The sequence below is a fragment of the Artibeus jamaicensis genome, unplaced genomic scaffold (assembly GCF_021234435.1).
Source record: "Artibeus jamaicensis isolate MK-2021 breed Jamaican fruit bat unplaced genomic scaffold, CSHL_Jam_final contig_1998, whole genome shotgun sequence".
Lineage (NCBI taxonomy): Eukaryota > Metazoa > Chordata > Mammalia > Chiroptera > Phyllostomidae > Artibeus > Artibeus jamaicensis.
In genome coordinates this window covers 18,342,485-18,368,436 of record NW_026521407.1, presented here as the reverse complement: position 1 = coordinate 18,368,436, position 25,952 = coordinate 18,342,485, and the positions used below count along the sequence as shown (strand labels likewise).

At 35.4% G+C, this 25,952-nt stretch overlaps 1 protein-coding gene across 5 annotated transcripts in view; it reads left to right on the top strand.

Moving 5' to 3' along the window:
- Positions 1-25,952, top strand: part of LOC119036257 (ABC-type organic anion transporter ABCA8) — a 68,176-nt gene that overhangs the window by 16,179 nt on the left and 26,045 nt on the right. For 3 of the 5 annotated variants that reach the window (XM_053655625.1, XM_053655622.1, XM_053655638.1), the window contains exons 3-19: positions 290-363; positions 812-1,016; positions 4,305-4,469; positions 5,530-5,633; positions 6,241-6,467; positions 8,117-8,258; positions 8,576-8,761; positions 10,052-10,199; positions 13,082-13,250; positions 14,966-15,024; positions 15,753-15,863; positions 16,621-16,796; positions 17,256-17,375; positions 17,625-17,763; positions 18,427-18,517; positions 21,647-21,786; positions 23,984-24,103. In XM_053655625.1, the coding sequence (XP_053511600.1) occupies positions 290-363; positions 812-1,016; positions 4,305-4,469; positions 5,530-5,633; positions 6,241-6,467; positions 8,117-8,258; positions 8,576-8,761; positions 10,052-10,199; positions 13,082-13,250; positions 14,966-15,024; positions 15,753-15,863; positions 16,621-16,796; positions 17,256-17,375; positions 17,625-17,763; positions 18,427-18,517; positions 21,647-21,786; positions 23,984-24,103 (2,376 nt within the window). The remainder of the gene's footprint in view (positions 1-289; positions 364-811; positions 1,017-4,304; positions 4,470-5,529; positions 5,634-6,240; positions 6,468-8,116; positions 8,259-8,575; positions 8,762-10,051; positions 10,200-13,081; positions 13,251-14,965; positions 15,025-15,752; positions 15,864-16,620; positions 16,797-17,255; positions 17,376-17,624; positions 17,764-18,426; positions 18,518-21,646; positions 21,787-23,983; positions 24,104-25,952) is intronic. The other 2 variants (XM_053655635.1, XM_037127953.2) reach the window with 1 other exon arrangement.

The following is a 25,952-nucleotide window of genomic DNA, read 5'->3' as shown; positions in this document are numbered from 1 at the left end:
AAAAATGTGGGTTAAACTTTGGTGCATTTTAAAATCAGGTAGAGGTAAGTAGCATTTTTAATTATGTTGGAATTTTACTGTATAGCTATTGTGAATTTTTTCCTACATTCATGCATTTAGGGAATAGAATGATTTCTTATTGGAAGTTTTTAAGAGACTAGTATTGATAACCAAACGAGACAGTGTTTCTCAGATGTTGTTGAGTTTCCAATACTAGAATCTTGGCCCAAAACCAGTATATCACCACTAATTGAGCAATGCCTTGAAACTGTCTCTTGTACCACATAAGCTTTCGGCAGAATCCAATCAAATACAGCAGACCTTGGAGGTATTTCAAGTTCAGTTCCAGACCTCTATAATAAAGTGAGTATCACAATAAAATTAGTCATAATCTTTTTGCTGGTGGAAGGCCTTGCCTTCAATCTGTTAAAAAATGAAAGTGCCATCTGTGAAGTTCAGTAAAGCAGAGCACAATAAAACAAGGTTTGCCTGTATAGCATGAGTCAGTCACCACAGTAATAGCAGCTGATAATAATTTATAATGGCTTGCCACTGTTGCCTCTCCTGTTTTCATGATCAGTGCATGCTTTAGACTGGTGCTATGGATCAAAAAATTTAAGTTCCTATTAATAGTTCATTAGAGTTGCAGAGACTGCTGAAATTTTTGCTATCCATATGTTGAATGGTTTATGATGTAGGATATATTCAAATTTAAAAAGTGAACCCGACAAATATATGACCAAATTGTGGATGACTAATTTGAAATCATCCTTTTCTTTTTCTTCTTCTTCTTCTATCTTGCATTGTGTAGGAATGGTTGTGCTCATTGCTCCTACTACTTTTTTTGTACCTATATCCTATTGGTCATGAAGTTGATGACCTTTCTTCACTGCCTACCATGGACCTGCAACGGGTAGATTCAATTAACCTATCTGATTTTGCTATTGCATATGCACCTGTGACCAATGCAACCCAACAGATAATGAATAAAGTTGCCTCAGCCTCCTTTGTAAATGGTGAGTTTTCTAGCAACCTAAGAGGAATCTCTAATGTCAATATTTGCTTTTTTTGACTGCAGAAGCATGCATTTAATTTGCTTTCAGTTGATAAACCTTGTCAGTTGTCACAATTTCAAGATTATATGTAATGTGAATATATTTTTCCTTTGTTGAAAGTAAGAAGCCATCACTCAATATCAAAGTCAAAACTGTGAGTGTATTTCTTGCCAAGCAAGGGATTACCACTTGAAGTACACAGTCTTTCAAAAAAGAAATCCACTGATCTTGTGTAGGGTTGGGGATGCATGGCACACACAAACTGGGAGACGTTGAAGAGGATGGGTGTTTAGTGATTTGTTGACTCGTAGCTGTGGAAGCCTCATTACTAGAATAAGACTGTGGCTCTAGTATTTGCTTATTATTATCTACAAAAAACAGCCAGTGTTTTCTCTTCTTAAATTTGAATATAGGAATTTTATCCTCACCTATTACTAACAAAAAGATGGTCTTAGTATAGTTGAAGATTCTATTAAAGAGCATTTTGTGTTTCAAGTTTTCACCCTTCAGTGTTACAGTCCTTACCAGTGAAAACTAAGATGGGCATTCTTACTGTCAATATCATGTCTGTGACAACTTCCTGAAATCTGAGGAGAAGCAGCCCAGTGAGGAGGCAAGAGAACTGGACCAAGAGTCAGAGAACCCTTGGCTAACGTAGCTCTGCATTAGGTCTATAGTACATTTCACAAGGCATCAACTTGTCTGAGTCTTACTACCACCATATTCAAGATAAGGTTATTGATACTATATTTTTCATGGGTAGTTCAGTTGAGAGTGAAAGAATCCCAAGTCATCTTGTCTTAAGGAAAAGGGGCATCTTTTGTATACCTTAAAGAAAAAAACTATCAGTGCACAGCTGGGCAGAGGAGTGTCAACAAGAAAGGAAGGAATGTCTCTACTTCTCAGATCTATAGTGATGCGTGCTGCCTTCATTCACAAGTTGACTCTCTCCAAACAGATGCAGAGTAGGTCTTCAAAATTTCTAGTTTTAAGCCCTACCACACAAACAACTCTAGTGAAAGGAGTACAAATATTTCCCGACAGTTCAAAATAATTCCAGAGATTATAGCCATTTAAACAAATGGTCTACTTTAGATTAGTCTTCATTTTAGTCCTTCAAGAATTAATCTCATAGGATAGAGGGATGAAGTATTGTCATTGCTCAGTGGTTGGGTTTCCAGGTTACCCTGTGAATTACATCCAAACCACATGGTTTGGGAATGGAAGAGGGGCAGTATCCTGGATGAATTTTAGAGTGTTTACCAAAAGGAGGACTGGCTGTCGGGCAAATAAAACAACAGGTTTTTGTTGTCCTTTACAAATACAAATGCACACTTCAATGGGGAATCTATGGTGATTGCTCCATAAATGTGAACTGAGGTATAATTTAAAAGTGGCTGACTGCTTGCACAACTTTGTGAATAATACTGAAAACCATGAAATTGCACAGGGTAAAAGGATGAAGATCATGAAATTAAATCTCAATTTTTTTAATAAACTTAAAAACATAACCTAGAAGGAGCTCAGTATTACCATTAGGCACCATAATTCCCTACCCAAGAGTATTATTGTTAGGGGAACCTGTGACTCTTGCTCCGCCCGGTCACTGTAAGTTATATAATATGTCTTTTTTTTGGGGGGTGTGTGTCAACCTCTGTCCATGATTCCACTCTAGCCTAGGTAACCATTAATGTTGCATTTGAATTCTGACTCTTTATATGAATTCAGTATCCAAAAGTCCACCCACTCTATAGTCTACATTCAGTCTCTTGCTATCTAGAGTTTCTGTGACCACAGTTCCAGATTATGTGGGAGTTTTCCTTCTTGTCCTTGCTTCCATGTGGGTCAGGTGGATGGATGTAGACATCTCAAGCTTTCCCATGATACCTCACCAAAAGTCCCACCATTACTTGCACTTGAATCTGAGCATCTACAGTGTGCATCTTGCCTGCAAACATGGAATCCACTTTTGATTCAAGATCTTGACCTGATCCTATTGTCCACCTAAGGCCTACTCACTCAGTCTCTCCTGAGATGTGTTTGCTCTCACCCTGTATCACAGTGTCTTCCTGAGGGCCCCAATGCCATGAACTTGTGCTTCTGAATTACTTCTTTGTTAAAAGTCACATGTAATTGCAATAATAAATATTCATTAAATGATTACTGCGTGCAAGATCTTTACATAGAGTTTGTCTTCACCATGAATGTGTTATTATCTTTATTTTACAAGTAAGGTAATTGCAATTATGACAATAAATACTCATTAAATGTTACTATATGCTAGATTTTTAGAGAGTATATTACTATAAAGTAATAACAGAGTAATAACTATAGTAATACTTTATAGAATTACTATAAAGTAGTAGTTCTATTACTTTATAGTAATAGAATATTATTCTTTAATAATAATAGTATTATTTTCTATCTGCATTATGTATTAATATTCTTTACTACTAATAATTGATATTGTTATGTTTATTTTACAAATATGGAAATTGAATAACAAAGATTAAGTGTCTTGCTCATGACTTTACATATTTAAGGAGTAGACTCGAGGGAAAAAGAAAAGTTAATTATATCAAAATACATGCTGGCACTCCCTCCCCTTCTGTCTTTGACATTCCCACCCCAGTCTAGAAATTTTCATGTATTCTTTCTCATTTTTCAGTCTTAAGAAAGCATCTGAGTGGTATTGAGCATGATATTAACAAAAAAGAGGGATTAATAAAAACAAAGGAGAAAAAGTGAAAAAGAGGGATTATTTTAGTGATATCAACATAGTCACTTGACATATTTTTAAAGTTTTTACTCTTTTTTTCCCAGTATATTAACCATACTGTGAGGGTTGTTAAAGAAAAATGAAATTATATAGTTATAATTACCTGATATAAACCAGTACTTAATTGTGATTTAAATATATACATATATACTACCATTTTAGATTTACTATTATGCTCATTCTTCTGTGAAATGTTAAATTTATATGGTATATTATATGTAATTGAAATGGGTTCAATAACTAACATATGAAAATAACTATTTTTCATGTATGCTTTCTGATTATACACTATCTGGATAAAATTTTAGAAATGTCTCTCCTCACCTTTTATTGTGCTTGACTTAGTCCAAGTAAATATTTGATTTCATTTTATTTCCATAAAGAACTTTAGTAAAAGCCATTAAACATGAAACCTGAAGACAGTTTCCTAGTAATTTACTAACAATAATATCCTCTTCTTGTAATGGCAGATAAAGAAGTCTTTGGACTGTCTGATGAAGACAGTATTGAAGAATTTGATAATAATTATTATGGGTTAGTAGTAAGAGTCATATTTTCTAGTACATTCTCATATCACTTGAAATTCACGCCGAGACATGGAGTTTCAACAAGAAAGGAACATGAGGACCATATAGGTAACTTTCTAGCTATACAATTCCACTGCTTTCTATTTCAACTATGTTAAAGGCCATATGTGTAAATAGATGTTACTACAGTGAATTTTAAAATCTTGATCTGTGATGGTGAGGTCAAGAGGCCAGTCAACACATTTCAAAAATGTGCATTGATTTAGGGGTATACAATACTATATTATATAGTGGCTTTATATATGTGTATTCATATTTACATATATATCTGTATAGATACATATACATGTATACATAGGAGTACATGTAAAATATCATTGTTAAAGAAAGATAAAGTTGTTTATGAATAAAATAGAACAAACTTCTCTTTAAATCTTTGAGCAAATGTTCATGAAAGCAAAGAAAATGCCCAAGGGGTCCAGATGAAGAGGGCATCAAATTTGGAAGGATTCATTAATGCCCTATCAATTTGCCGATATCACTAACCAGAAGTTTAGGTTTCAGTAACTACCTGAGGACAAGTGAGTTTACATGAGGTGAAGATTCCTGTGTGAATTTGGAACCTGGAGAGGCTACATACTCAGTGAAAGAGTAGACAAGAAAAAAATTACCTATTGACAAAGGAAGAACAAAAGGAAGCTTGTTTGTCTTATCATGGCCTTTGGATGACAGAAAGCACCCCTGCAAGGAGAATCTGTAGCTCTCACCCCACCTTCCCTTGAGGTTGGGATTCTTATGCAACCCAACTGCCTGTTCTGAGAAATTCCAACAACAAATATAAAGGAAGTGAACCTGGGTTGCTCAGGCACTGGGGTGCCTATCAAAAGAGGTTATAAATCTTCTAAAGAAAAACACAACCTCAACTTGTTGAGGTGAAGAAGCACAAAGAGAATGTGGGCAAGTTAGTGTGTATGTTATCACTCGAGGTATACCAATTCCTAGGAGTTTTCTCCCTGCCCCTCTATAAGACACATTACTGTAGTTTATGTTTTCACAAGCCCTGAGTCAAAATAAGAACAGTTGTAATTTAGGGCCCTTGTAAAGTTCACTGTTTCCTATAATGAGGATTGAACCAATCCATATAATTATGCTTCCATTTCCCTTAAAGCCCCTTGTTTTGCATCCTATGGAGACGTTCACTGTCAAGTTACAGAATTCTGGAAAAACGGTATAGTGACTCTTCAGGCTGCCATTAATGCTGCTATTATAGAAGTGAGTACAAAATAGCTAATGCAAACTAATGTTCAATGTAGATTAGTGGCATCAAAATTTCATCAAAGAAAATATAAATTAATTGCCTGGTTTTTTTCATTTTACTCAGTGGTTTCTTTACAACAGAGTTTACTTAAGTTCTATGTGCCACAAGGGAGATACATAAATAGAAGAGAAATTTTCTCCTCAAAGAAGAAATTTTCTAATAATGAGAAAATCACTAGAAGAGGAGAGTGGGTTATCAAAGAGGTGCTAATAATGTCCTTATATGTAAACAAGCTAAGCATTCCTAATTAAAATGACATTTAAAACTGAAGCTTGAGGTAAAGGTTTGCTGGCACAGAGACATGTCAAGCAAATCATCAGGCAATGTTAGGTAGGAAAGTGATAAAACACTGCGCAAAGGATGGGAGCAGTGTGTAGCTCAGGATGCGGGGGGGGGGGTGGAGGCCCCATGTGGACCAGTGGGAGGACATGGCAGTGAAAAGGCAGGCTGGCCTCAGATGCACACAGGCCCATTCTGTGGTCACAGGGAAAGAGAGGATAAAAGAAAACAGAGCCTGTCATCCATGAATATACAAACGTGGGTATCAATGTCCTTCTTCAGGTTACAACAAATCACTCAGTGATGGAGGAATTGATGTCAGTTACTGGAAAGAATATGAAAATACATCCCTACGTTAGTCAAGATGGATTAATGGTTGATTTTTACATTTTCTTCTGCATTATTTCCTTTTCCCCATTTGTTTACTCTGCCTCTCTTAATGTTACAAGAGAGAGAAAAAGGATGAAAGGCTTGATGACAATGATGGGTCTTCAAAATGCAGCATTCTGGTGAGTAAAGTGTAGCACAAGTAAGTAAATATAAGAATTCAGGGAAAGTGGACTTCTTTAAAGCATCATTATTGAAACAATGATTGTCTACCTTTTCCCTATGACTGGAATAAACTGTCCTTACTATCACGCTTACCAGGCTAAGACTGGGGCCTATACATCTCTGACTGAGGAAAGAAAATCAGGTTTGTGTTTTCTGGGTGATTGCAAAGCAGAGGTAATGGGAGTTGGCCAGTGAGCCTACAGGTGAGAGTGTGGGAGAAGTTATAGGCATTGGTGTCTGAGCCGGAAGTGGGAGTTAAGCCAGGATGAGATTCAAAGGGAAAAAAGAAGAGATCAAGAATCAGAAGCTCTTTTTTTGGAGATCAGGGATGATGGATATACCTGAGGGAGCAAACTGGCAGAAGACGATGGTAAATAGGGGCAGGGTAACTTGAATGTAAAGTGTAAGAAGTTTAGTGATTCCAGGTGTGGACAAGGTCCTGCGTGAGAACTTGTGGATAGGCGGAAAGGGCAGAGAGGTGATGTTTAAAGTGAGGAGGAAGTGAAATAACAGAGAGGTGAGAGAGCCAGGTGAATTATGCAGATGGAAACAAATGCAGAGGCTTGAAGAAAAACCTACAAATCAAAACTGACCTCTTTATCAAATTAATAGTCAATAAAGGGAAGTATAGTGAAACAATGAAGTCTAAGGACTCTGGGGCGAAAATGCCTGGACTGGAAACGTAGTTAGCATCCTTGTTCAGTCAGGTCTTTGTCTATAAAATGAGGAAAATAATGGTATTTCTGCACTGAATTGTGAGAATAAATGATTTAATATTCGCTAGGTTCCTTAAACATTATCCAGCACAGAATATTTGCTAAATGTGTCGGCTATTATTTTGTTGGTTCAACTGCTGTTTTGTTTTTGTTTTTAACATTATTTCATTATGCTCTTCAAAGAATATTAATAAACAAGATAAAGTAATTGAATAAAAGAAAGTAAACTATCCTGGCTTTACAGAAAGTGAATAAAGTGGAAGGCAAGTGCGTAGACTCCTTGGTGTACACACTCAGAGAAAAGGCAAAACAGCTTTGGGGAAAAGAAGTGATAGAATTACACACAAGAAAGACATTTTTTATCTCCAAGGAAATTCAGGAATCTTCTCACCCCCAGAGAAGAAAAAAGGATCTGGGATTCACTGAGAGGCTACCACTTACTCAGACAGGGTCCCACATAGATATGACCTCTTTGAGTGCTCACTGTAGTGTTATTCCAAATGTCCAGAACAATACCAGGACTTAGAGGGGTTACAGAGTAACCCCTCTGTACAGAGGGGTATTCAAGGTCACAGAGTAATGAGGCAGCAGAGAAAATGTGGAACCCAAATCCATCAGACTAGAAGTCTGTTCTTTCCTTTTCTCATAATAATGGGCATGTGTGTATGTGTGTGTTTCTGGAATTAATTTTAGGAAAAAGAATATTTTTAATTTCTTAGAAATTTTTCCTAAAACATTTACCTAGTATTTACTATCCTAAATTCTCAATAAATATCTGCTGGATAACTGAATGTATGCTTAGAATGAATGAATCAGTGCTATTAGAATACATGGTAGGTCCTTTTCAGTTGAACGTGAAATACTAAAATAACATTTTGTTCCCATTTCAGGCTCTCCTGGGGTTTGCTCTATGCTGGCTTCATCTTCATTACTAGCCTTTTCTTGGCACTTATTGTAAAATCTGACCAGTTTTTACTTCGGGCTGGCTTCATGGTGGTCTTCACCCACTTTTTCCTCTATGGATTGTCTTTGGTGAGTTGGTGAATATTTTTTCCCCTCTAACTCTTACCCTAAGGATCAAGTGTTGGTTTTCAAGTCAGTTATTAGTCTCCATAACCCTTTACTTCTCTGCCTGCTGTGGTTACATGAGAAAGTCTGTAGACTGGCATTTGATCTGCAGTGTTTTGTAACACCAATTTGGAGTGCACCTTTCAGATCACTGTTCTGTATTTCATACATAGGCTAATAATATTATATAAATCTGATTTTGTATATTCAATTTCCTATTTTACTATGCTAGGAATAATTTGTGGAAAACCATAAACCAACTGCATCTTCTCTCATTTTAGATAGCTTTGGCTTTTCTCATGAGTGTCTTGGTAAAGAAATCTTTTCGCACTGGCCTAGTTGTGTTCCTTCTCACTGTCTTTTGGGGGTGTCTCGGATTCACGGTGTTATACAGACATCTTCCTGCATCCTTGGAGTGGCTGTTAGGTTGTTTCAGCCCGTTTGCCTTCATGCTTGGAATCGTCCAGGTGAGAAGCCATCTAATTGTCTATTAATGACCTTTCTGAACCATCTTTTCTCTCTGGAATTTTCTTGTGTTACATTATTTACTTTATTAAAACAAAACACCAACATGTTAAGTCTTGGTTACCTTTGTTATACAATCATAGGTAAGTGTCTTCAAACAATATCCTGGTGAGATTAGGTATAATAATTACCTTAAACACACTAATTATAGTGCTCTATGCAGTGAGGCATAGGAGTAAGTCAAATCTCAGACTATGAGATTATAAAATAAAATTAATTTAATTTAAATAAAAATGAACTATTGCTTTACTATGTATTAACCCTATATCCGTCTCTTCTCTGGAATTTAATTATCTGTGGTCATTTCCATGGTCAGCATTATGAGGTATAAAACTTTCATAGAAACTGTTGTGAAGCTTTTAAAAGCCCTGAAAGTATTTACTCCAGCAAAATAAGCCATGGGGTGAGTGGGGGGGGTGGGGAATGGAAGGCTGATATATAATTCTTTACAATGTTTTTTTCTTTAGCTACTAATTAAATATGGACATGATGTTACAAATCTAATACTAAACAAGTCTAGTTCTTATTTTGACTGAGTCATTGACCAGTACACATGATTATAAAAACCATAAAGTAAAAGAAAATTCAAAATTAAAAATGCCTTGAAAATGCATCGAGTCATAAATTACATACCTTTTCATAAAATGTCATCTCTCTTTATGCAAGTCTCTCACTGACCTCACTTTGCCATCCCTCCAACTAAGTGGCGATGCCAGTGATTTCATATCCATTATTCAGTGCTTCACAGAAGGACTGAATATAATTTTTGTTAATTATAAAGTACTCCTTAGCTTGAATCTTATAGGCCAGCCCCCTTCCACCACTCATTCTTCTTAAACATACCAGTGATTTTTCCAAGGAGGTAAATTCTCTCTCTCATGAGCCATTTTCAAGGAGCATCACACTTTTCCCCCTTGTTCTCTTTGGTAAAAAATCTATCTAAGGCTCAGCTCAAATGTCACCTTTTCCCACGCTTTCCCACCTCTTCCTGATGCTCCCCTCCCATTTGGAGCGTATTTTAAACCATCGCAGTTACGAAATTGCATTATAGTTGGTGGCGTACGCATGCTTTCCAATGGATTTGAGAATTGTAAAGTAGGCAGTCTTATTCAAGTCTTATTCTTTGTGTGGCCAGTGTGGGGCAAAGAGTAGCTATTTTATTTTTATGGTAAACCTGTTTAAAATGTATCATAAACCGAACTTCCTTTAATGAAGTCCCTTTTAACTTTCAGCTCCTACGTGTGGACTATGATTTGAACTCTAATGCACTTCCTGATTCATCGGACTACTCAAATCAAATAATAGCAACAAATTTTATGTTGGCTTTTGATATTTTCCTCTATCTGGCACTGACGATTTATTTTGAAAAAGTTTTGCCAAGTGAGTAGTGATACGATTAAAATCAAGCACCATTTCAACCATTTTATTTCCTAAGACAAATTTCCTGACACATGTCTGGTTTATATATTTTAAGAGCTACTGTGTGCATCAAGGTCATTGACGTGAGCAAGTTCATTGCCACTGAACAAATTAGTTCTTTATTTCTCTCTTGCTATTTGACTGGTCAGAAGTAAAGGCTGAATTTTGCTTATAGAATTTCTAACTTTTGTTTGAACTTCACTCTCCTCTAAGTGTATGGCTTGTTTCTTTTTGAAGAGATGCTTAGAAAGCTAGTTCTAAAGTGGGTCTGGCTTAATACATATGGAAATTTATTGCTGCTTTGTCTATTTTGCCCAGCATTTCTGAGCCCTGGCTGTACATCGGAACCACCTGGGGAACTTTTAAAAAAAACTTCCAATCCCAGCTCAACTCCATAAGATTCTGGTTTATTTAATTAGCAGTGGGACCAGGACGTCTATGTTTTTAGAAGTCTCTGTGTGGTTTCACAATAGGAAAGTCAATAGGTGATAAATTTCCTTTTTTTATCACCTTACAACATAAAAGAATATGAATTTCACAAAAGCAGGGGTTGGTTTTGTTCACAGATGGACCCCAAGCACTTACGTACCTGGTGCATGCTAGGGACTCAGGAAATATTTGTGACTGAAATGCTGGCTTATTTTTTTTCTCTCTCCTTTTATAATCAAAGGCAGAGTCTGTGTCTTTTACCTCTGCATTTCCTAATCAAAACAGAACATCAAAGACCTTTATAATACCAAATAATCCAGAAACCCCACTTCTGGTATATATTCAAAGGAAATAACATCACCATCTCAAAGACATATCTGTATTCCCATGTTTACTGCAGCGTTATTCACAGCAACCCACACACAGAAACCACCTAAGTGTTCCTCAGTGGGTGAAGAGGTAAAGAAAATGTATCACCTATCTATCTATCTCTCTGTCAGTCTGTCTATCTACCTACCTACCTATAGTAGAATATTATTCAGCCTTAAAAAAGAAGGAAATTCTGTCATTTGCAACAATATGGAAGAACCTAAAGGACATTCTGCTAAATGAAATAAGCCAGACATAAACAAATATGGCACCTCAGTTACAGACGGAATGTAATAAAGTCAAACTCACAGTAACAGAGAGTCAAATGGTGGTTAACAGGGATTGGGGGTAGGGATGGGTAGAGAAGTAAGAGATGATGGTCAAAGGTCATAAATATTATAAGGTGAGGTTCTCAAGATCTAATGTGCAACATGGTAACTATAGTTAATGTACTGTATGCTTGAAATTGGCTAAGATAGACCTCAAATATTCTTACCTTATACATACAGGCACACACAGAGAAAAATGAAAATTATATGAGGTGTTGGATATGTCAGTTAGCTTGTTGGTGGTAGTTATTTCACAAAACATCATGTCGTATATTTTAAATATATATATATGTATATATATATATATACACAATTTTTTGTCAATCATAGTTCAATAAAGCTGGAAAAAATTATGAAACTCACTAATGAAATCATCACAGTGAGCAGGTCAAAAAAATCACTGACTAGACATTTGGAGGAAGGGAAGGAGGGGAAAGAGTGAGAGCAAAGACACACAGCAAGATCTTGAAGCAGTGACTGGATCATGTTGTGTCTTTTTTAGATAATCCCTTAGGAATAATAACTACCTCTGCCTTTGAGAAGAGTCAGGGAAATAGATGCCAGGATCTACAATGTTGGGCTCATACATTTATTATACCACTGGAATTATTTGTATCATCCATTCATTAAGACTGTACTTAATTAAGCCTGAATTTGAATGAGGTGGCTTCATTAAGAAATTCTTTTAAAGATAAGAAGTATGAGTGACAGAAAGGAAAATTAAGTATACAAAATGATAAGACCATGATCAGTTATGATCATGATCACAAGTGATCATACATTCTAAGCATTCATGACAAAATGTATCCAATTACAGCTTTTATTTGCTATGCTTCCTAATCAAGGGGAAACGATAGGTACTAACTAATAATATACCATATGCCAGGTATTGAGAGAGTTCTCAGTATATATTTATTGCATGAATGAATGACCGAACATATAAAAAGTAAACAGAAGTTTAAAACCTATCAATCTTTACAGTGGAGGTCAGTTATAAAATATTAGAGAAATATAATTCTTCCATTTCATGATGTCTCTTAACACATAGGAAAACAGAAGTGATAATTAAGTGCAAACATACTGTGGATTGATTTCCAGAAAAAAGGTTCATGGGCAATATGTTCTAAAAGCAAATCACCAGTTTGCTTCAGAAGAAATTTATAATTTAGAGATGAGATAAAGCATAAATACAAATTACCTTTTTTAAATTCCTCTCTGTGTTAAATTTCAATAAATCCTTTTGCCCCATTCTCTCCCTTTCTTACAGTATGTCACTTATTTTTGTTAAGTCCTATTTCCTTTTCTCTGGGAATATTGGTTTTATGTATCCAATAGTCCCTTCTCACTTTCTTCCTCCTTTGCCAGTGTAGTTAACCCAGACTCTTAGATAGGATTCAGCATACCCAGCATATCTTGCATTTATATCACAATATCTGGCTTTCTTGAGGTTGAGAAGGGTCTTAACATTGATTTAAGTTTCTCTGGAATGTTTTAAAGTCACAGCTTCAGTTTCTTTCTTTGGAAACAAATATCAGCATGGAGAGACATTGTAATGATTTTTTTTCCTTATGAGGCTATACATATCAAAACATGTATTTCCTTGTGTCAGCCATGGATTTGGATTTACTGGCAAAAGTTTGCATTGCTATGCTGCATTGAGGTGATGCTCTCCCCTAACACAGTGATTGACCCAGTATTTGTTTCCTGGCTATGTAGATGAACATGAACATCAACTTTCACCCTTGTTTTTCCTGAAGTCCTCATTTTGGTCCCGACAACATAATGCTGGTCATGTGGCCCTTGATGATGCAGTGTGTTGTGATCCTTCATCTGTTGACTCTTTTGAACCAGTGTCTCCAGAATTCCATGGGAAAGAAGCTATCAGGTAACCAGGGTGCAAGTGGAAAACAGGCCAAAGGCTGAGGAGCTACTAGTTTGCACCTGAAACAAGCAAATCTCTCTTTAGTGCCCTGTGGATGGCTCTCACCTAACCTCATTCATGCTAGTCCACCACTTCCCAGGTCAAGTTTAAAGAAATACTCCTTTACCCTTGGTTGTATTATGTTGTTGACACTTACATTAAATACGAACTGAGATTTCACCCACAAAGATACTTCAACAAAACCCTTGTCTAGATTCTCAATCTTTCATCTGTTGTCTTCTCCAACCTTAGCCTCCGCCTCACTAATTTCTTGCCTGGATTCATTTATTCATAATTTTCTTCAACCTCGTTTATCATACTTTCTATTTTTTTCTTTCAATTTTTAAATATCTCTTTTCTATTTATTGCCTTTTTGAGAGATAAAAAAGAGTGGGGAAGAAGAAGGAAAAAGGCCCAGAGATAGTCACAAAGTGAATTGAGGGAGATGTGCCTTTTAGAATGTTTTGTTTGAGTCTGGTCATTTTATTTCCAAATTAAAAAAGAAGAAGAAGAAATTTCTCAACATCCCTGACAATTCAAATCTTATTGATCCATCTGTGGCCAGCATATGTCAGTCAATCCTCTGCAAACTGTCTCTGATTACCTCAGCCTACTAAGCTTCAACAAGCATTTCATATGTTTTGTTTTAATCTGTTCCATATGTATCTTTCATGCTTATATTCATCCTATGACCAAAGGTAGGTTTAACCTCCAGCAGATCAGCTTGGAGCAAAACAATGGCTTTACTTGATGTGGTTATAAGTTTTTCTGTCTCCTTAGTGCTTCACCTAACTATAAATACTATAGAATGATGGTAAAATGGGATTAAAACAGAAGTGAGAAAATCTGAACAGTTCATATGAATGGAACCTGAATTGTCTGATGAATGGATGATAAAATAAGAAACATACATTTGACTCAGTTTATGGATTATATATTTACCCGATAAAACAAAATAGATAAAATGCCTAGGATTCCAGATCTATAATAGCACCTAATGTGTTAATTCCATTATTTTCTATTACCATAATCATCATTGAATATTTACCAAGAACAAAGCACTATGCATGCAAGATGAAATATTTCACTCACCCTTCAACATAACCCTGAAGCACTCCAAATTTTCAGGTTGCAAAAGCTGAAACTTACCTAGAATAAGTACATTGGTTAAGGTAACAGAGCTACCAAATGGTATAGATGAGATGAGCTCAGTTAGGTAGAACCATAAAACCTATGCCCTCCTATTATTATGACCTTAGCCTCTCTCCCTTACCCACCCCAACCTTGACTCAATATATAACCAAAGATATCCCCAACCCGAGTCAGTAGTTCACATGAGTCCTTTCAGTCTGGTGGCCATGTTATCTCCTGGTCTAGCTTTCTGGTTCTCAATAATAATGTCATGTTACATCTCAATTATTGGAATCATAAGGTTTGGTGATGGGTTCCAAGCATAGGTAAATTTTAACACCTTCACAGGTGAAGCTGATGTGCAGCCAAGGCCAGGAAGAAATCCTCTCACTGGTTCTCTCACAAAAGCAGGACTGCAGTAGAGTAAAATCCCAGGTCTTCCTACACCATGAAGAGAAGGTCCATCCACACCTAGAATTACATCCAAACTTAAGAGTTACAAACTGAAGAACATGGTCATAACTTGAAGTCTCTTTTCTTTATTTTAGAATCAGAAATGTTACAAAAGAATATAAAGGAAAGCCTGATAAAATAAAAGCCTTAAAAGGTAAAAAATGTATTTAGTTATTATATTGATCTTAATTTTCTGATTGATTGACTGATTGATTTTGCTCATGGTGAGAAATTACTGGTGGTATTTCATATTTGAAATTAGTTATTTAGCCATATGATAAAATTTCCTTTCCAACTCATTATTCCTACTGCATAAAAGTTAGAAAAATTGGAATATGTTTTAGCTATATATACATATTTGAAAGATATACTGTGTAATACTGAAGTATTCTAAGGCTATTCTAGATTGTTTTCTACAAACTCAAATTTTTCTTCTGTAATTTCAGAGCTATTGTTGATATTGCTATTTTTACTTTGTGCAAAAAAAGTCATACATCGAGAGATTTTTATCCACATAACAATTCACTGAATTATTAATCTATTCTTTAAGCCAATAAATATTAACATCCACCTACCAGAAACCAGGCAATGTCAGGGAGCCTAGAAGTATGAGACATGTTTCCTGGCTCTATAACAAGCAATTTCAAAATTTTGAAACAGGATCAACATACCAATTTGTTAAAGGGTATATTTTTAATTTTGAGTTTAATAACCTAGTGCACTCATATTTAGAAAATATAGCCATTCAAGGAAACAAAAAAGTAAAGCAAACAAATTTACCTCCACAATCAACTTGTGGTTTCAATTGTTTTCTCTCTCTACCTACCTCTTTTTCTTCTTTCCTTTCTCCCATCCTTCTTTCCTTCACTTTTTCCTTCTTAGATCTGACATTTGATATATATGAAGGCCAAATCACTGCAATACTTGGTCACAGTGGAGCTGGAAAATCGACACTGTTAAACATCCTTAGTGGGTTATCAGTTCCCACCAAAGGTAAGAGGTTTTTCTCTAAAATCACATTGACAAATAAATCAGCTGTTAACATAAAGTTCTTCTGATCATCAATCACAAACACAGATTACCAGGGAAAAAAATGGAAGTTAACTGATATAGTACTATGAGGTAAAGGTATGCAGTTTTTACCATTAGTTACCATTGTATCTGTTAGCTTTTGCAGCAAGACAAGCATTCCTGAAACAAAGGACTTAAACTAAAAATATTTGCTTATTTCTCATGATTCTGTGGGTTGCCTGACAGTTTTTCTGTTTGGAATAAAGTGGCTGGAGCTGGACATGGTAGCATAGCCTCACTCATATACGTGGTGCTCCAGTTAAGACCACAGCATCTCTCTTCCTACGTGGCATTTCATCCTCCAGGAAGCTGGTTAGGGATTCTTCACCCAGTGATTGATGTCCATTATCTCAGAAGCAAAAAGATGGCAATCCCAGGGTAGAGGCACCTCCGCTTATACTACATTTACTAAAATTTTATTTATTGTATAGCCACATCTAACTATGAGGGGTGGATAAATGGCCTATATCCTGATGGGAAAAGCTTCAGAAAGGACCTGCCTCCCCCATATTTACCACACAACTAAAATGGAAGTTTATAATATATACTCTGAATTGTACTGTCTAAACCTTAAAGAAAAAACTCATATATCTAAAATATAGTTAATAACTATATAGTTAATGTTCATTTAGGAAAATCTCAAATATAATCTGATATTAAGTTTTAATCTTTGTTATAGGTTTGGTCACAATGTATAACAATAAACTTTCAGAAATGGCTGACCTAGAAAATATCAGCAAGCTCACTGGAATTTGCCCACAGTTCAATGTGCAATTTGACTTCCTTACTGTGAGAGAAAATCTCAGACTCTTTGCTAAAATAAAAGGAATTCAGCCACAGGGAGTGGAAGAAGAGGTACATAAATATGTTAGAACTAATATGTTGGTCAAAATGAAATTGTTAACTCTATTTCCACTGAGTTTTTATGCTGTTATTAAATTTTCCTTGAGTAAAATTATTGCACGAAATTTGGACAAAGAAATATAATTAGATAATAGCATTTACATATAATTTACAATATGCTAAGCATTATTCTTAACTTTAAATATAATAATTTATTTGATCCTCACAACAACTCTATGAGGTAAGTGCTATTATTATTCCCATTTTACATGTTTGGAAACTGAGGTTCAAGAGAACAGGTAACTTGACCAAGACTGTACAGCTAGTTAATGTGGAATGGTATTCAAACCTAATCAGTCTGGCTCAGTATTCGTGCTTTTAACTGTTATACTTTACACTCTTGTATTTACACATTTTAAAAATAAAAAAAGAAAGTTTTAATTTGTGACACAAATGTTGTCATTTGGTTAGATACAAAGAGTTTTGATGGAACTGGAAATGAAAAATATTCAGAATGTCCTTGCTCAGAACTTAAGTGGCGGACAGAAAAGGAAACTCACCATTGGCATTACCATTTTAGGAGATCCCCAGGTAAGTCAGGGGAGATTTAGTGGTGAATTCAAATTTCTAAAAATGAAACTGTTGGCTTGGGTAGTAGTTCAAACCTCTTATTTGTAGAGGAGATCTGTGATAAAATATCTATGATGGGATATTAAATATAAAAACAAAATTCTAAACACAATGCCCTTTAAAATATAAACAGTTGTGATTTCAACATGTTTTCTGGGAGAACTATATACCTTATTGGAAACCCTGTTCATACACACCTCTCTTCTGCAGGTTTTGCTCTTAGATGAACCAACTGCTGGACTGGATCCCTTTTCAAGGCATCAAGTGTGGAACTTGCTGAAGGGGCGGAAAATGGACCATGTGATCCTCTTCAGTACTCAGTTTATGGATGAGGCTGACATCCTGGCTGGTAATTGCTGGTTTTCCTTACATATCATGATGAAGCCTTTATGAGATTTGAAAAATATGGTTTATTGCTGAGCAGCTGTATTTTGTAGGCTGGCTATCTAGTTACATCTGCCCATTTGACAAGCTGGTAATGATACAAACTGGGCCCAAGACTCTTACTTCCAAACACTTCCATGTATCTCCTAGAACTTTGAATCATTTGATTACACAGGGGCATGATGTGCCAGGAAACCCACTTCTTCTGAAGTTAGAGTCTATACTCAAAAGCATTAATCCTTTTACTCAAAATTAAAATATATCGACTTGACATATTAAAATAATTTTGGTGTTTGGTCCATTAACATGTATGCTGTGATGATGGTCTATATTCTATATTAGAAGTTATACACATAACCTCTCTGACTGGTTGGAAGGAAAAACTGCCAAAAGTATATAAGTAAGATTAAAATAGGTCTACTTCAATGAGTCCTTTTTTAAAATTTATTTCTTTTAATTGTTGTTCAAGCATAGTTTTCTTCAATGAGTCTTTTATGAAGTCCACATTTGAAAATGTAGAAGTTCCTGAATTATAGCTGGGTCACACAGACAGTGAATGACTTGTCTTTTCTTGGGAAAGAATGGGCACCTTTTCAACAAACTTTCTTCTTTGCTTCTTCCCTTTCAGACAGGAAAGTGTTTCTTTCCAAAGGGAAGCTGAAGTGTGCAGGCTCATCCCTATTTCTAAAGAAGAAATGGGGGATTGGATATCACTTAAGGTACAGCCACTTGAGAAGGCGGAAGACTGAGATATGGGTAAAACAAGGCAGGATGCTTGAAGCAACACATTACAACACACAAGGAAACCTTTTATTATTACATACAGGTGTTTGTATATACATAGACACATTTATACCAATACTTATATGGAGATAAATACCCAGATATAGATATGGAGAGATAAAGAGATACAGATATATGGAGTTAGTATGTGTATATGAGAGCTATTGATTGGTAGATTGTAGAGATCAAGAATAAAAGATAACCTTACAGAAAAGCTTAGATGAATGTGATAGAAAATATATCCTCCAAACATTATTTGGTAAGGAAGATATGTGTTGAGGAAACTTTTTCAACTGACATTGTATTTTATAGCCTCATCGTCTGTCAATCAGGATTTTAACATAATCTCTCAAGTAGGCCCTTTATTTCTTCTCCTTCTCTTAGCTTCTCCTCTTCTTTCTTGCTTTCTCTCCTTCCCATCTTTCTCATTTTATTTTTATCATTATTTTAAATAGTAGCATATTCTAGCTATTATTTATTGATTGGTTCAGAGAAAATATACTTAAATCTTTTACTTCATGAGGTAGGAACTGTTATTACTTTTACTCTACAGGTAAAACTATAGGTTCCCTAGGAGAATAAGTGCAAGAATCAGGAATGGAACCTGCATGGTTTTAATTTCAAGCTTATGATCCAAATACATATTTTAAATTACTTTTTAATTTCTAAAAGAATTGGTCAGTTGGTCTAAAAGACAGCTCTGATTTATACCATCTACACTTTAAAAACTGAAACAAACCAAACGTATGAGAACAACAAGACAAAGCAAACAAAAATCTCCAGTGGTTTGATTTTACCAACCAGGGTCTGAACCACATAACCAAATGCTGTTGGTGTGGCCCACTATCCTGACTCCAAATCCTTTGCTCTTGCTCAATTCCATACCCTCTCGTTAAGGTATGGAAGGAACAAGTCCTTTTTCCCTGCACATACCATAGCATGGCCTACATTTCTCACTGTTGGAAATTATTTCCCAAATATGGCATTTTCTTGGGCCTATTTCAACCTATGCAAGTCCTAAAGAGTTATTTGATAGCCACCTCATGTAGCCTCTATTAATCTTATATCTCTGTGTAGTGTCCCAATATTTTGATTTCTTAAAGCACTCTATTTTAATGTCTCCTGGGAAATTAAATAAACTCGCTGAAACTCAGTTTTCTCACTTACAAGTGGGAGTAATAATTCTTAGTTGGAAATAAAGGTTGTAGAAAAATAAATGAGATGGTGACTGGCACACTGCATGGCAACATAACGTGTTCTCAAACTAAAATATGCTGGCTGGGATCTCTGACCAAGTCATGAGTCTCCTGGACAATAATTTGTATAATTGCCTTATTTCTTCTTCTAAATTTGGACCAGCAAAATATGGCCCATGAGCCAAATCCAGTCCACTTCCTGTTTTTCTGAATGAAGTTTAGAGCACAGCCACGCCTACTTGTTTAGATATTGGGCAGGACCGCTTCCACGTTACAAGGGCAGTGATGAGTAGTTGCAACAGAGATCTACTGGACTGCAAAGTCTAAAATACCTACTATCTAGCTATTTAGAGAAAAAGTTTGCTGACACCCTTCTGAGCTATAAACTTGTACTGTTCATGCAGTCTTCTCTAGTGCTCAGCACAAGTTCTTCTAAGTGGCCAGGAAATATTTCGTGAATTGAGAACATCATCATGGAGAACAACTGTAGTATTTTTTGTTTCATTCCATCAATGGATTTCACTGCTTCTAAAAATGGCTGTTGTTCTTATATGTTTATAATACCTGATGAGTAAATAGAATAATTTTGACTCAAGCATTTGATCAAATGAAATAGCTACAATTGTGAAGGGCTTGTTAAGTGCCAACATCACTAATACCCACTTCTTAGGACAACCCTAGATGTTAGCAATCATTATTCCATTTTACTAATGAGGAAACTGTTCAAATAGGTTAAATAACACATTTCAAATGGCAAAACCAAGTTTCGAAGTCAAGTTACTGCCCTTATTTCATCTACTGTATACTTTATAACCTTGATTAATTTTTTGTTTGTTTTTCTACGTTGGTATTTTTCTTTTATCCTCACTAGAAGATATGTTTGTTGATTGTTTAGAGAGAGAGGAAGGAGGAGAGAGAAACATTCATGTGAGATAGAAAGATTGATAGTTTGCCCCCTGTGTGCACCCCAACTAGGGATCAAACTCACTACCTAGGTGTATGCCCTGCCTGGGAATCAAACCTGCAACCTTACCGTAGTTGGGATGATGCTCCAACAAACTGAACCAGCTGGCCAGGGTTTTGCACTGGTGTTTTTTAAATGAGTAGACTGATTTTCTCAATGTTACTTTGTTCTTATTCAAAGCTCTAAAGTTAGCACTAAGGTGAGAAATTAGTTACCCCACCAACCCAAACTCACATTTATCCATAATTTGTTTCTGCCTATAACCCCGTCCCCTTCATAACACTTAGCCACTATTGGTAGTTACTTTATGTATCCACTTGTTTCCTTCTTTTCTTTCTGTCACTCCCATCAGAAATTAAACTCCACAAGAGCAGGACAATGTTGTTTTGTTCACCATTGTACCCTCAGCATTTAGGATCATTTCTATCACATGCTAAGAACTTCACAAATTTGCATTGGATGATTAAATTGAACTGAACCTGTTTTGTGCCTAGGCCTACCTATCAAAAGTCCCTTGTTCTTGCCCAGTCCCACAGTCCTGTTTAACCAACTTAAACTCCCTTTGAAAAATCCTAAACATTTTCCATCTTGCAGTGTCCTGACTTGGCTGTGTTGTGTCCCTGGTATCTTGGTAACTATTCTCCCCTTAATAACCTAAATCAGTATCGACCTTCTCTGGGCAACACCTCTGAATAACCTGACCTGTAATTCTGGTTCGCTCATTCTTTGATTTCCCCCATCACATGTATATAATCTGATTGTTTTGTCTTCATTTTTCTTCTTTGGATGACCTATTTGTTGCATTAGATTTTATTTGAGTTTTCTTTGTCTCATAGAGACTAATAATTTTCTTCATGTGAATGAAGATGATGCCAAATAACATACATCTTTTTTTTGAACTACAGTTTGCAGTTGAATGAAATGTGTGTTCAAGAAAAAATAACATCCCTTGTTACCGAGCACATCCCTGATGCCAAATTATCAGCAGAAAGCAAAGGAAAACTTGTCTATACATTGCCCTTGGAAAGAACAAATAGATTTCCAGGTAATGTGCATGAGCATCATGAAATGAAATATATAAATATTATTCATAATAATATCAGTGATAATTATTATAACTAATATTTATTGAGGACTTACAATGTGTTCCAGTTTTTAAAACATGAGGTACAATAACTAGATTATTTTATTTACCATGGGAAATATTATATTCCAATGGTTGCATTAGGCCTGGGCATTTCAAGGTGCTTTTTTAGGTCTTCATTCCCTTTATACTGTACAACAGAATATTCATAATCATTCATAAACAAAAGTGGTTGAAAACCTCTGGCTTACTATGTTAAATAGCCCCATGATATGGCTTGTTCTTCTCTTGACAAGACTTTTGTGAGAACTCTGGGTTTTTCAGACCAATACATAACAGTTTACTTTTGGGGACTGTTTTGAATTCTCCATCAGGTAAATAGTTTCATTTCATTAGGGTCAGTTTCTGGAGATTTATCTTGTTCTTTTGTTAGAATCTCTTTGAGAAGCTTTCATTTCCTTTGACTGTCTAGGTTGATGTGTGTACATTAGGTAGAACAGGCACCTCTCCCCATCTTCACAGACTGGCATGGGGCTAGAGAAGGTCCCCACCCATTGGCCTGGTCAGAGAGTCCAAAGGCTTCTATTAACTCCTTTGATTCCAAGGGAGAAGAAGGCAGCTGTGGTTTTCATCAGTTCTCTCCTTGACGAGCCAGGGGCATGTGGCTCTTACTGGCTAGCGTGATCACAGTGGTGATGGCGATGTCCCAGATCTTGATTACAGTAATGACAGTACCCTGGCTGTGATATTGCACTGTGGCTTTTAAGACATTATCACTGGAGGAAACTGAAGAGAGTAGACAGATCTCTCTGTATTATTTTTTATGACTGCATGTGAATCTAAAATTATCTTAAAGAGCTTAATATTTTTTTAAATTCCTACTTGTATTTATCACTCAAAGAGTCTGCTCCCTAGTAATGCAGTCTGATGAGGGCCTGCACTGAATGGTCGAAATAGTTAACCCCACCATATGTGTGGGAAACAAGAACATGTAAATTATCCCCACAGAGTCATTCAAATACACTTTTCATGGTGACCACACAAGTTAGTCCTTAGAACCATCAGGAAAAACATTAATGAAGCCCTAATAGATGTGCTTTTATAATAGTTGGCATTCAGAGGAGCTTTGTATAATTTTAGGGAAATGGAAGAATGACGCATAATACTTATTAGCAGTTTAAATCTTACTTTTCCATATGGCACTTGTCAAGACAAAGTTTTAAATAGATTTCATTTTGGGTGGTGGGCACACATATAACATACCAATGATGTATCATGGAACTGTACACTTGAAACCTGTATAATTTTATAAACCAATGTCACCCCAGTAAATTTAACTTACACAAAGCTTTTTAACATATCCTTGTGCCCAAGGATAAGCTCCAGGTTGAAGCCACAGCAGTTCTGTGATCATACTAGGATTTTAAATTAGACTTTTATTTAAACTTCATTTAATTAAAAATTAGAATTCAAGTTCATGCAGACAGGGACATTGTTTCTTGTTTTAAGAACAATGATGGATGCAAAAGTATCATTGGTGAATGAACCAAAGAATGAATGGATACAGGGTTGCTAGAGAGAATGCTGTGACAATTTCTTACTTTTCCAAGAAAATTCTGAGTTGCTTTTTCATTCTCTGTCTATAAGATCCTGTGAATTTTTCTTCTATAGGCAAAAGCAGTAGTTTTTAAAAATTATTTATATCCTGTGTACTTCCTGTGACAGATATTTTCTGAACTGAAGAAGATTCTACACAATCCAACTAATTCTCACAAAATTAGTTCTATCCCTTTGTTGGGTCCCTTTTGTATCTGCTCTCTGAAAAAGACTTCAATTAATTAGGCTTAGAGTTGAAAAATCTGAAGTTTCACTATTAATTAAATTTTAAAAGTAAGTCATAAAAAACTAAAATGAAATTTTAATATAAATATAAATTAATATTTGATCAAAAGAAGTGAATGTATAGGCTGTAACATAATACCAAAAGTGTAACATAGATTTGAAAATGTTAATTATCATAAAATGTTTGTTTTTTAAATGTCTGACATATTGTAAGTATAATTTTATATATTATTTGTGCTTTTGAGTTTGAAAAGTTGTCCTCAGTTCACCTGTGATTTTTGTTGTTTTGATTTGCTACTGTGTATGTGTTTTTTAGAACTTTATGAGAAACTTGATCTCCATTCTGACCTGGGGATTGAGACTTATGGTGTTTCTATGACAACTTTGAATGAGGTATTCCTGAAACTAGAAGGAGAATCAACCATTGATGAACCAGGTAACTAAAATGCATGAAAAGTATCATGTAGATATGTTCATAACATCAGGTACAGTATATACTTCTAGAAAAGACCATTCCAAAGACATGATTACAAAATGTTGGGTTCCATGATTAAGGCCATTCTTAGAGAAGAATTTATTAAGGTGAAATGCATCCCTGTCACATTTTTTACCTCCACCGCCAGTTGCCTTAGTATTAAAGGTGGCCCATTTTCTTCTACCCAAGGCTCATAACCATCATCATATCCCATTTTCCAAGGACAATTTCAGACAAAACACTTACTCCAAATCTCCCTCTCTAAGCACTTTCAATATGCCATCACGCTGCCTGCTAGTCTCCATGGTTTCTGATTAAAAGTCAGCTGTACATCTTATTGAGGATTTCTTTGTATGATTACTTATTTTTCTCCTCTGCTTTCAAGATTCTCTTTCTGACTCTGACAATTCAACAAAGATGTCCTTGGGGGTAGACACCCTTGCATTCTATGTGGTATTTGTTAAGCTCCCTGTATGTATAGATTAGAGTTTTTCATCACGTTTGGAAGATTTTAGACACTATTTCTTCAAATACACTTTCTGCCAATTGTTCTCTCTACTGTCCTCTGGAACTCCCATTATTGTATGTGGTAGTATATGTCAGTGTGCTTGATAGTGTCTCACATGTCTTTGAAATTTCACTTCTCTCCATTCTTTTTTCTTTCTGTTTCTTAGACTTAATAATCTCCATGTACCTTTTGTCATGTTTTTTAATCATCTCTTCCACCAGATGAAATCTGTTGAGCTTTTATTTTTCAACAATTTGTTTAGTTATTATACTTTTCAAATACAAAATTTATATTTGGCTATTTTCAATAATTTTTCAATTTCTATTGGCATGCCCTATTTAGTGAAACATTATTGTCATACTTGAAGATTCCCAAGCGTGTTATTGAATCAGTATTTCGACTATTTTGGTGAATATTTCCTTTCTATTTAAAGACATTTATATGTACATACATATAAATGCATATGTGTGTGTTTATACAAATGTATACATGTACTGCATATATGTATATATGTGTGTATACAAATGTATACATGTACTATATATAGTACATATAACATGCATATATAGTATGTGTAATATATATAGTATACATAGTGTGTGTATATATAGTACATGTATACATTCTACATGTATACCCTCTGACGGGGCAGCTCAGCATGGTCACTTTGGGTTTGATCAATGTGGTAACATTGTGCTATAAATGTACATATTTATAAAACTTCAGTTGTAGGGCAAGTCGTATAAATATCAACTTGGTTTAACTGGGTGATACTGTTGTTCAAATATTCTATGCCCTTACTGATTTTTTAGTTGCCTATAGTTTCTATCATTTACAAGTGAGGGGTGGTAAAAATCTCCAACTATAATTCTAGATGTGTCTATTTTTGTCTTCTTCTCCCTTCAGTTAGGTAAATTTTTACTCCATGTATTTTCAATCTGTTATTAGGCACATATGCATTTAAGATTAGCATGTCTTCTTGATTAATTGCCTTCACTATCATTATGAATAGTCTCTTTAAACTCTGGTTATGGCAGTTATCCTGAAGCCCAGTTGTCTAGTATTCATGCAATTGCTTTAATTTTAATGCAATTTGTCTCTTAAAACAATTTTTCAACCCACTTGTACTTTTGATTTAAAATCAACTTCTTTGTGCATTTTATTTAAATTCAGAATATTGTCAAATTTTGCTTATTATTACATTTACAATGTTTCTTATAGTGGTTTCCTTATTTTTAATGTGGTTATTGCTCTAGTTAATTTATAGTTAACCCCCAGTTGGTAGCATATCAATTTCTTGTT